A 12249-nucleotide genomic window follows, 5' to 3' on the forward strand; every position below is an offset into this window, starting at 1 on the left:
TATAATTGGAGATGCTAGTCTTTATAATTACCTATATGTTTTCTTTGAGAAAAACTGGAAATTGTTTTAAATGGAGATAAATTCTTCCTTCCATCCCATTACAGAGTCTTTTAAATTGCTTTATTTTAGCCTGCTATAATTTTAATAGTCCTTGAGAAATTGTGCTGAATTTAAAACTGCCTAATGGTTTAAATTGTTAGCAAAGATAAACAAAAAACAAAAAATAGAAAAAAGAGACAAAAAGAAAGATAATAGATAAATGTCACCCTGATCTTTAGGGATTATTTTATCTTATTTAAAGTCCTCTTTCCTCTCAACCTATCCTGTCTTGTCTTTTCTTTTTTTTCCTCACCTGCAGCCTGGAGTGAGTAGCCAAATTGTGTAGGTATTTGGTAGGGCTGCAGTTCTAGTTGGGTTTGTTTTTACTGACAGGTGTGTTTTCAGCAGGTTTAGCGCCCGCTGCGTTTGTCCCCAATCCATACATCATCAGCGCTGCTCCCCCAGGGACGGACCCCTACACAGCTGGACTGGCTGCAGCGGCGACTCTAGGTGAGGTGTTCTTCTGCATGCGGGACTTTATCCCCTGCTAAAAAGTCGTGGTGGCTGGCATGCATTCTTTGTACTCTGTCCCGAGTCCAAGTCTCCGGTGGAGATTTTTCTCCTGGTTTCCAGTGTCTTCCCCTGTCAGCTGGATAGCTCTCCTTAGCTGTAACCTCAGACTCTAGCACATCCAAAGGCAGATTCATGAGCGGCCTCCTGTATGAGTATTTGTGATCCACGGAACCACCAAGTTACTCGTAGGTAGTTTGGGAATTAATCCCCTTTCCTAGGTCTTCCTACTACCTGTAGTCTGCCACAGTCCAGGTCCTTACACTCTTTCCCTAGGCTTTGGCAGCTGTTTTCACTTAACGTATTCCTAATTTCCTTACCCCTCCCCTCCAGTGTTCTCGAAAACTGTTTTAAACATGGATCTTACCTTTTCACCTTTCTGCTTTAAACCCATCACCAGTTTCTTTTCTTTTCTTTCTTTTTTTTCTTTTTCTCCTCATGCTGTATTATCTTTAATAAACCCGCAGCGCCGGCGTCATCTGCTATTTGGTGTTTCCTTGGAGAGGAAGCCTGTCACCGATTTCTGTCTTATCCACCCAGACATAGTACACCGCAGTTATCAAACATGGCTGATTATTCCATCCTAATTGGGTGGGGGTCTGCTGTTCCCTGGATCACTATTTTTAAGGAGCTGCCATGGCATACTGAGGATTAGTGAGGATTGGGACCCACTCTGATCTCTCTCTGACTTGTATATAGATGTCTCTACAGGTATACCACTGTCTCCCCCTCCAGACTGGCTGTCACTGGCTCACACCATACATTTTAGCAGTGCTAAACTGATTTTAGCTTGAGGCAGGCACCACACTGGCTTAGGCCTCTGTGTCTTTGGACACTGTGGTCTCCTTGGTCCTCTGTAATAAACTCTTCCCATTCTTTGCCTGGGGATCTCCTTAGCTGGCATTGTCACCACCTAGAAACCCTTCCTTTGCTGACTCCCATATTCTTTCTCTGTTACTTACTTTTACTTTGTATTTATTTGCTTGTGGATGTATACATGAGTGGTTTTGTTTCCCCTTGACATTGAACTCTTTCAAAAGCAGGCCTGTTACTTCACTTTAGAGCACAGTTGCTGGCACCATAATGGGCTCACAAATGTATGGTAGAGTGAATTCAGTGTTAGGGCAAAGTCAGTGTCTTCCAAAGTAAAAATTCTCTGGGAACAGATCCCTCCAAGTCATGTTAATTATAATTAAATATTATTATTGTAAGAGTTTACTTAACTATTATATAGCATGTGATGACCATTGTGAACTCAGATGCAGCATAGAATTTCTTATTTTCTTTAGCATTGTTAACATTTTGGCATATGTTGTGATGAGAGTGTATGTAGTGTAGTTCCTGTATCTCCCTTGCCTTTGAGGGAAATAGAAAGCTCTTCCTAGCAGAATGATCTTTGCTAACCATCTTTAATATTTATTCAGCCCTTATTAACTATTTGCCAAGCATTGTACTGAGTGCTTTTCTTTCATATGAGTTGGGTGATGATTTTTTTTTTTTTAGATTTTATTTATTTATTTAATTTCAGAGAGAGAGCAAGAGTGCACTATGTAAGTGGGGGTAGTGGTGGGGGCGGGGAGAGAGAATCTCAAGCAAATACTCCAAGCTGAGCATGGAGTCCGATGATGGCTCGATCCCACCATGACCCTGAGATCATAGCCCGAGCTGAAACCAAGAGTCAGATGCTTAACCAACAGAGCCATCCAAGCACTCTGGGTGATGACTTTAGAGATAAGGAATTTGGGGCTCAGAGAGCTGTCTTTTTCGAGGTCACACTATTTAAGTATTACAGAGTTGGAGTTTGAACCATGTCTAACTCAGAGACCATGCATGCACCTCACTATCGTCGACAACGCCTGCACTATCTTGAATTATCTTTTCTCTGCTGTCTTACTATATGTTATTTAAAACAAAGAACTGTCTTAGGGACAACACACTTGTCTTCACTGAAATCCTAGTTTGTTGATGAGAGACTTGCTCTTTGTACCTACCCATCAGCTGAACCAGACTGAAAAAGACTTCAGTGCTTTCACACAGAACCAGAAATGTTAACCACCCGAACTGTGAAGCTGCATATGCTTGTGGGGTGTCCATCACACAGGAATTGGAGCAGGCATCCTGATGAGCCAAGCTCAATTGATGATGTACCCCAGGGGGTATTTTGCTAACCGCAGTCAGAGGCCATGTGACCAGGAAGAGTAGTAGAAATGCCAGTTGAGAAAATTGAAGAGGATTATATAAGCGTTTATGATAACAGCAGTCTGCACAGTTGAAGGTTTGTTGTTGACATGTGGCAGAGGCTTGAGACTGTCATTGCAGGTTGCAGTCCAGCCTTTCCCCATGGATGTGGCAACACCCTCGCCCTTATCATACACATTTGCAGGTGAGGAAACAAGGGCATAGGTTAAATCTCCATTGTGTTGTTTTCTCTTCGTAAATGCCCAAGACCACCCCACTTTGTAAACACTGGTCAGGTGGGTTTGGGGGCTCCCTACGCTTTAACTTGAAGGTATGGTTTTAGACTCTTCAGGTTCTGAGGAGTTAAAAGGTTTTTACCCCTTGACTTATTAAGAAAAGTGGCTCCTGCTGTAACCTAGGTTCTCTAAGCAGCATGTTTATTTTGCATCCAGATGTAGTATTTCACAGTGGGTAGCCTTATAAACAGAGCTGCTTGATCTTGGCTAATAGGCCCACAGGTACAGAAAATACCAAATCAGAAATGTCAGCGCAGTATTGGACAGTGATGTAATTTGACTTATTTGTATCTTAGAAGCTTAAAACTGGGAAACAAAACACATGTTCCGATTAATTTTAACTTAATGAAATCTATGTTTCTTTTTTTAAAAAATATTTTATTTATTTATTAGAGAGAGCACATGCACACATAAGCAGGGGGAGGAGCAGCAGGCAGAGGAAGAAGCAGGCTCCCCACTGATCAAGGACCCCGATGTGGGATTCGATCCCAGGACTCTGGGATCATGACCTGAGTCAGAGGCAAACGCTTAACTGACAGAGCCACCCAGGCGCCCTGAAATCTGTGTTTCTGTAGGATTACCTACCATGTCAGAGTAGACACATTCGAAATAGCTCTTTGGAGCTCTATCTGGAAGCAGTATTATTATACAGTCAAGTTGCACATATTTTAAACTCTGTGTTTTAGGAAACTTCTCTTTGGGGGATATGTTTTAGCAGATATGAGGAGCTGGCTTTGAGCCCTTGTCTTGGTTGGCAAAATGCAGCCTTGGTGTTTCTTGGCTGCCATCTTCAGAGAATTCTGTGGTGTGGATCTCTGCCACACCCAGGCTGCTGTCTGCACGGCTGTGTTACCTCTGTGTTGCCTACTGTGGACGGCAGAGACTGTAGCGAGCGCTTGTTGCCAAAGGTGAACAGATCACTGAGACTGAGCAGAGCGCTTGGTTTTGTTTAGGATACTCGACAGGTCTGTAAGGTTTTGTTTTTGTTTGTTTTCAACATTGACTTAAATTCAAAATTTCATATATCACTGTCTGAATGCAGTTGTGTGGAATGACTTCCCACACAGAAATAGGCGAACCAAGCCTCTTAGAAATTGAGCAGTGGAGGCTCAGTGGAACGTCTGGGTTATGTCCTCGAAGACTGATGGATTTTCCTGCTTCAGGAGTTAATGAAGCACCAGGGCGCCAGTCCCTGTCAGTCACCTCAGGTGCCATACTTCCACTGAGAGCAGCGCACAGCTTAATCTTTTATTCTCTTCCTTCACTTGATGCACACAGACTCTCCATTTATTTCCCTCAGACAACAAACTCTGTCCGTCCCGTGTCCTTTCTCAGGGGAAGCACAGGCCTTTTGCCTTCTTCCTGACCAAGGCCAATTCTTCTGTCTGTTCTTAAACCCATCCCGTCCAACTTCAATCTGTTATTCTCCCTTTTGTGATATCTTGAATGTTTTGTCCTTCACTGGTTTCTTCATCTAGGCCCGGAGTAACTTACTGACTTCAGAAGACTTTCTTAAAAATATGTTTTATTTTTCAAAAAACAGAGTTCACGATCAGCTAGAACGAATCAGTGTATCCTTACTATTTTACTGTAGACTCTGCTGAGTCTGATGTAGTGTTCGGAAACCCTGAGAAGATTCTGACTAGTCTAAACTTGCCTTACCTTTCTCTTGCTATCTTTAGGCCCGGCTGTGGTCCCTCACCAGTATTATGGAGTCACTCCCTGGGGAGTCTACCCTGCCAGTCTTTTCCAGCAGCAAGCAGCTGCCGCCGCGGCAGCAACTAATTCTGCAAATCAGCAGACTACCCCACAGGCTCAGCAAGGGCAGCAGCAGGTAAATGTAAACAGAATTTACCCCCTCTTCAGTGTGAATTTTAGTTAACCGTGTATCATTAAAAGGTAATACTGCTCCTGGTAGAGAAATGCCGTGGATCGGCGGGTTCCCTCTCGTGTGTGTTACCTGAGTTCAGGCTGAGACCTAACAGGGCTTACCCAGTGCCTTTTTTGATCAGGTTCTTGGTCTGCATAACTAGGTAAGATCATGAGATCGTGTAGGAGAAAAGCGCGTAGAGGCTCATCCACTTAAGGGGACATGATTAGCAAGTTGCAGACGAGTACTCATACAGCTAGTAAGAGCTGCTTTTCTGCCGTAACTACGGGATGCTGGGATGCTGTCGCTGCCTCCCAAACACTGTTCTTAGATCACCTCTGGCTCTCCTGCAGGCAGCTCGCCACGGACAGGGAGGCTCGTTCTCCAGACTGCTTATTGAGAACATCAGCTAAACTGGATAGAAGTCTTTAAACTTATCACGTCTGTTTTAACTTAGAGTAATAAGAGCTTTTTAATTTGTTGGGAAAGAACAATGAACAGCAAAGCTAAGTATGCCCTTTTATTTTGAACAGGCCATTTTCTCCTGCTTACTAGAAAAACGCCTTTATTGCTGAAAATTGTAAATTGGAAAACTCAAAGGAAAAAAATCCTCATGTGAGGATAAAACAAAATGGGTGGTATTTGTAATTCTAGCTTTATTATTCAATTTTTTTTTAAGATTTTATTTATTTATTTATTCAACAGAGATAGAGACAGCCAGCGAGAGAGGGAACACAAGCAGGGGGAGTGGGAGAGGAAGAAGCAGGCTCCTAGCGGAGGAGCCTGATGTGGGGCTCGATCCCGTAACGCCGGGATCACGCCCTGAGCCGAAGGCAGACGCTTAACCGCTGTGCCACTCAGGCGCCCCTGTTATTCAATTTCTGATAAAATCGGGGTTATGCTGTCCACATGGTTTTGAGTTTCTACAGTTTTTATGGTTTTCCATGTTAATTTAGTGCTTTTTAGAAATATTTACTAGCTATCTTTAAATCTCTCAGAGTATTCCATACTTTATTTTCACCAGTTTACTATTATTGGTATAACATCAAAATATTGCTGAATTAAATATCAATATTTTGATGTTATAAGTAAGACTGACTGATATAGCCTTTGCATAAATGTATGATTATTTCCACAGAATAAAATCTTAGAAATGGAGGTTTTTTTGAGCAAATAAAATTTAGGCTTTGATACACATTGTCAAATTAAAGCTGTCTTTTGAGGCAAAGCACCATGCTCATCTGTGTACATGTGACAGGATGCAAACGAGAACGCTTTGGTTTTTACTAGTCCCACTAAGAGAGTGTATGTTTAATTTTTTAGATTCTGCAAAATTATAGAAAAAAACACAGGTCTTGAAATTCCAGCCAGTTTATCCTGGGTCAGTAATTTTATAGTTAGATAAATTTTTGGAAGCTAGCTAATGCACGATTTTCTTTGCAGTAGATACAGCTCTTGTTCCAGGTATGTAAGGGAATTTAGCAGATAATTTATGGACATACTGGGTCATCCCTGTGAATATATTTAATAGCTTACTCTTTGTGGATAGTCAGTGTTTAGTTTTGTGTTGATCTTTGTGTTTATTTAAATGGCTGCCAAATAAATTGTGGATTTGGTAGACAGAAGTAATTGCTGTGTTTTTAAAATTAGTTCTACTAGAGTGCACAAGAAAAATAGTAGTAAATACTTGTTCTTGGAAGTTTTTTGTTTAAAGCTAAGTGCTCTACCTATAATTTCTTTTATATTTTCTAATTCTGATAAATAGATTAGATGACTTCCCTTCGTAAGATTGAGGAAATGGAATTTGTGTGTCCAGGGTCACACAGATATGAAGTTATTAAGATTTGAACACAAATCTATACTTTCACAACTTGTGTTATTTTCTGACCATATTGTGATGTTTGGAGTTACAGAAAACCAGAGATTTGGTCTTTGTTCTACTACCAACTGGTTTTACACCTAGGGGTGGGTTGCATGAATAGAGAGAATATATAGAGAACCTCTGAATATAGAGAGACTATATCCTTAGCTATAAAGTGGGCATTGTAATCATTTGCGTTTCAGGGTTTTCCGTCATCCACTATTACCCCACTTAGAAAAAGTTACTGGCATTCTTTTTTAATAAGCAACCACATTTTAGGTCCCGTGTTGTTTTTGTCAGTTTCTGGTTTCAGTTGTTTTAGGAAAATATGATTTTCTTGGTGAACTCCTTTGTCGTCGTCATTGAAGTGAGAGGCCCTTTTTCGAGTTTGCTTTTGACCTTTTTGGACTTGTCATTTTATCAGAAAACAGAACATTTGTTATGTTCTACGCATGGTAACTGTTCCACACCTAATTGCTGGAACTTTGAGCACAGTAGTGACATTCCAGCCACTCCATCTTACTTCTGATTCCTTCTTCTTTGTGAAGGTTCCTTTGACATCTGACAAAAATTTTGTTCTTTTCTGTTTCAAAATGTTTGCTAAAGAAAAACTCCTTGGGTGTTGGGTTGAAGCCAAGCACACATTGTCATACCTGGTGGTGATTTGGTGTTAGATGTGGCATTTTGAGAGAGAATGGCTTCTGAACTTTCTAGATTGGAGGAGACTATAGATGATAACTCTACTGAGCATGGTAAACTATAGAAGGATGAATGATTATTAATTAAAATATCCCCACTGAGCATCTACTTGCGTATTAAGTATTGTTAGGTCTCAAAAGCTGTATTTAAATCAGTACCTTTGAAAAGAAATTTGAATTTAACAGCTTTTGCACCATGAAGGTAAATAGTAAGCAGACTCCGAGAATAGTGTTTTATAAACAGAGATATTCAGTCATTTTTGTTGATTTTATTCGATGTTAAACTGTTACTTGTAAAATTTTACATATTTGTTTCCAAAAAATCCAGACTTGATAGCTGTTGATGAAATTAAAATACATGAATACTGGCAGCTGACTTAAGAACTTTGATTAATCATCAGGGTCCCACACAGATTTCTAGACAGTGGACAAAAAAGAAACCTGCTCTTCTCATTAAAACTTGGCCCAGTAGTCTGGACTGCCTCTTTCTTCAGGCACCTTGTCCCTTCCCCTGTCCCCCAACCCTTTACACAACTCCTAACCATACATAAACCTGGTTCACAATGCCCTATAGAAATGATGCTTTCACTGAAGTTTTATGCGTTCTTGAACTGTTAGTATTTGCCATATCTCTATTCATACTGTTTACTTTTCCTAGAGTGAGCGCTCTTCTGGGTCATTGGTTAGGCATCTTCTAAGTCTTGGTGCAAACACTCACCTGGGCAGCCTCCCTTGACTCTCCTATGTGGATTGAAACACTGCTTCTCTTGTAAAGTCCGTTAGATTCTTAGGTCACAGGCAAATAAATATTTTGATAGTAATTAGCTATTGGTTATTGATTGTCTCCTGGGTACGAGATATTATGCCGTGTAGACATTAATTCTCATACTCCCAACAGATCTGCAAGATCAGCCGTTACTCTCACTACTTTTACAGATAAAGAAATAAGAGACTTGGAGTCAGCTAAGTGTCCACACGACTCGTCTTGCCAGTATGGATGGTGTTGTTTCCCTTATGCTCATTTAATAAATAGTCGATTGTTAGTGATGTTTCTCTATTACATTTTTTACCAAATGGTAGCAAGAATAATCTGTACCCAGGTTCCTGATTATATGTCTTAACTTTTATAAAGAGCAGAGTGATAGTGAAAGTGATGTGATAAAAACTTTCTTTGCCTTTGAAAACATGCAAAACACATTTTAAAATTTTAGCCTTGGTCTGTGGGTTTTGTGTTTTTACTTGCTGGAGTGTATAGATCTTGGGGAGTAGATTCTTCAGAGCATTCAGAGTAAGAATGATGACCACCATTTTGATACCTGTGTTTCATTCAGAAAAAGTGGATCCTTCAGCACAGTGACAGAACTGGTATTTTTTTTTTTTTTAAAGATTTTATTTATTTATTCGACAGAGATAGAGACAGCCAGCGAGAGAGGGAACACAAGCAGGGGGAGTGGGAGAGGAAGAAGCAGGCTCATAGCGGAGGAGCCTGACGTGGGGCTCGATCCCATAACGCCGGGATCACGCCCTGAGCCGAAGGCAGACGCTTAACCGCTGTGCCACCCAGGCGCCCCAGAACTGGTATTCTGTACTGAAAAGGCAGTGTTCTTAACACTCCTCTCCGTTTAGATTGCGGTCTGTTGTGGAATTTATGAGAGGAGAAATAGAAACAGGTCAGAGGCCTCCTAAATCAAATCTGGTGATCTCCTTTCAAGCCATTTGGGTCTTGTTGAATGGCAATAGTGTTGTAGGGTACAGAAGGTGCTCTTATAACCATACAGAAAATATACTTTTGGTGTTTTTTTTTCCCCCTTTAGACACAGGTATTTTAATCTAACTGTGTGGGTAAATTACCCCTGTTCATCCTATCTAAACTCCCCTCCCCACTCCATCAGACTCCTCCACCCACTTATATTTTACAGAGTTGCCATTTATTGTCTGTCTCATTCAGTAGAATAAAAGCTTCAAGAGGGCAGGGGCTCTGTCTGTCTTATTCATTGCTTTATTTCTAGTACCTGCCGGATGGTAGTCATTACGTATTTGATTAATGAATCATCATTTTTTTATGCATTTGGCTGCTTATAAAGGTGTAATAATGTTTAAGAATGGTAGAATGAGATTTTACTAAATGAGATGTTGCTAATTGAATTTTTATCCTAACAGCAATGCCATATAAAACATTATAGGAAAAATAGTTTACAACTGTCAGTTTTTAAAAGTTGGCCCAACTTAAGCACATGGTGGGTCTTAGGTATTTTCAGTGAGAAGAAAATAGTTGACTTATTTCTGTCTCCCAGGTTCTCCGTGGAGGAGCCAGCCAGCGTCCTTTGACCCCAAATCAGAACCAGCAAGGACAGCAAACAGATCCGCTAGTGGCAGCTGCAGCAGTGAATTCTGCCCTTGCTTTTGGACAAGGACTGGCTGCAGGCATGCCAGGTGAGGCTGCATTGGTGTTCGCTAATACTTGGAGGAAAAAACAGTCTGCTTGTTGGGGGAGATTGAGAGGAGAACAGGCAGTGCTAGAAGCTTGGGTCGGCTTGTCATTATTTGGGGACTGGCAAGGATGACATACACTTGCCCTCACTTAGAACATAGTTCGCTGATGAGAGCACCTAATTGTTCTGAGCCAGTCTCCATCTTATATATATCTCCCCACACATTGCTTGGAGTATGCTCTATTCCTTTGTGATGATCTGTTTTCTCCCTTAGGATTAGGGATGGTAGAAGGAGTGGGCCAGGCTACTTTAGCATCACTCCAGGGTGTTAGCCTTCATGCTGATGTCTCTGAACAGTATTATTGGGAAGTTCCTAGTGTTCCTTGATGGGGTGATCCCTTACATTTCTAGGGTTTCTCCCGAGCCAGTGGCAGAGGTGCTTTGTAGCTGCCTACCTGTGATTGATCATGTATCTTGAATATATGTTATTCTTGGCTCACTGTCACCTGGTCTTATTCTTTGTGTGGGTTGGAAGTAATTTGTGCTTCTTCCTTTGAAAGAGGTCCTTGTAAGACCTCAGCATAAATATATGCGTTCTTACCGATCGTGGAGTATAGCCCAATTAATAGGTCTATTTACGCATTCACTGAGTAACTTTAACATGTATCATTTACTATATTACTTATTAAGCATTCAGGTTTTTTTGGGACGTCACCTGTAATTTCTCCTGTTGTTCAATAGGATTTGGAGATTCCATCTCATATGGTGACGAAAGATCCTATTATTTGAAGTGTGTCTAGGTTTTACCTGCTAACTTGCAGGATATTTATGCTTACACTGTTACGAGGTGTGAAAGTACTATGATTGCTGTAATCATTTGTACCCTCTGTTACTTCTGTAGTCAAGAAAACATAAAAAATTGTCAGTGTTTGATTTCTGGTGATAACCTTGGTTAGCACTTTGAAGAGCACGCGTGTTCCCTATCCTGCCGAATTCCCTTTCTTTTATTTATTTATTTTTTTTAAGATTTTATTTATTTGTTAGAGCAAGACCACATCAGCAGGGGGAGCGGCAGGCAGAGGCAGAGGGAGAAGCAGGCTCCCCACTGAGCAAGGAGCCCGATGTGGGGCTCCATCCCAGGACCCTGGGGTCATGACCTGAGCTGAAGGCAGATGCTTAACCGACTGAGCCCCCCAGGTGTCCCCTGAGTTCCTTTTCTAACACTTAGCAGATGGTAAATAATGCTATCCCCTCTTGCTCCACATACCATGCTAGGTCAGTCACATTCGTCCTTTAATTGTCGCAGGAACTTTATGGGGCAGTTATTATTATTATCCTCATTGAAGAAATGGATGCTCAGAGATGCAGGGTCATACAGCTATCTAGGTGGTGAAGCCAGGAGACAAATCTACGTCTGTCTGTCCCCACAGCTGAGAGTCTATGACTGTTGACAATAAGCAACTACCCAGGAAACACTGTTAGTTTCATATATACTTGTATGTGGCTTAATATTCCCAGGTTACCCAGTCTTGGCTCCTGCTGCTTACTATGACCAAACTGGTGCCCTTGTGGTGAATGCAGGAGCGAGGAATGGTCTTGGAGCTCCTGTTCGGCTCGTAGCTCCCGCCCCAGTCATCATCAGTTCCTCGGCTGCACAAGCAGGTGAGCTTCCGTCTCCGTGAACTCCTGTCAGCAGTCCAAAAGGGGCGACGGATGATGTTCTTACAATATGTTGAAATGTACTTTATTTGACAGTTCTCAATATAGCAATTCTGCCCTGTAATATTTCAAAGAGAAAATCAGAAGCAGCAAGTGACCTCGATAGATTCTGTTGACAGCCATGTACCAGCTGGTTAGCAGCAAGGACCTGCTCCACCGTGAACATAGGAAGTTGGATTACTCACACAAAATGGCACCGTTGGCAGAAGTCCAAGGCTAATTTCACAGAAATCCATGACATTATTTTAAGATAATACTTTTTTTGTTGTTTTTTTTGTTTTTTGTTTTTTGATGTTTTTTTTTTTTTTTCCAGAGGGGGTGGGATGGAAGGAGTAGTGAGAAGTGGCAGAGCAATATATTTTGATGGGGGGGTGCAATAGGTTTTTATTGTAAGCTTTATATATGGGTGTATGTATATTAAGAGTATGACTTAGGAACAATAGTGGGAACATCTAGAAGAGAGCATGTTCAGGAATTCGAGGGGCTTGCTGACAGTGGTTCTGGAAAAGTTCTCAACAGTGATATTTGTGGAACTTGAGATTTTAGGAAGTAGTCATATTTAAAATGGCTACATTTGACATCTACC

At 41.3% G+C, this 12249-nt stretch overlaps 1 protein-coding gene and 1 non-coding gene across 17 annotated transcripts in view; both read left to right on the plus strand.

The window, feature by feature from the left end:
* The window catches only part of PUM1 (pumilio RNA binding family member 1), a 128434-nt gene that overhangs the window by 82692 nt on the left and 33493 nt on the right, over window positions 1-12249 (plus strand). For 9 of the 16 annotated variants that reach the window (XM_087858290.1, XM_045782458.2, XM_045782460.2 and 6 more), the window contains 4 exons: window positions 433-549; window positions 4766-4917; window positions 9807-9945; window positions 11463-11606. In XM_087858290.1, coding sequence (XP_087714416.1) covers window positions 433-549; window positions 4766-4917; window positions 9807-9945; window positions 11463-11606 — 552 coding nt within the window. The remainder of the gene's footprint in view (window positions 1-432; window positions 550-4765; window positions 4918-9806; window positions 9946-11462; window positions 11607-12249) is intronic. The other 7 variants (XM_045782462.2, XM_045782463.2, XM_045782469.2 and 4 more) reach the window with 2 other exon arrangements.
* Window positions 10063-10140, plus strand: LOC123782489 (small nucleolar RNA SNORD103/SNORD85). The gene has a single exon (XR_006776983.1). It is a non-coding gene; the product is annotated as a small nucleolar RNA SNORD103/SNORD85 (small nucleolar RNA).

This window comes from Ursus americanus, chromosome 33 (assembly GCF_024610735.1).
Source record: "Ursus americanus isolate L20-20 chromosome 33, mUrsAme1.1.p, whole genome shotgun sequence".
Taxonomy (NCBI): domain Eukaryota; kingdom Metazoa; phylum Chordata; class Mammalia; order Carnivora; family Ursidae; genus Ursus; species Ursus americanus.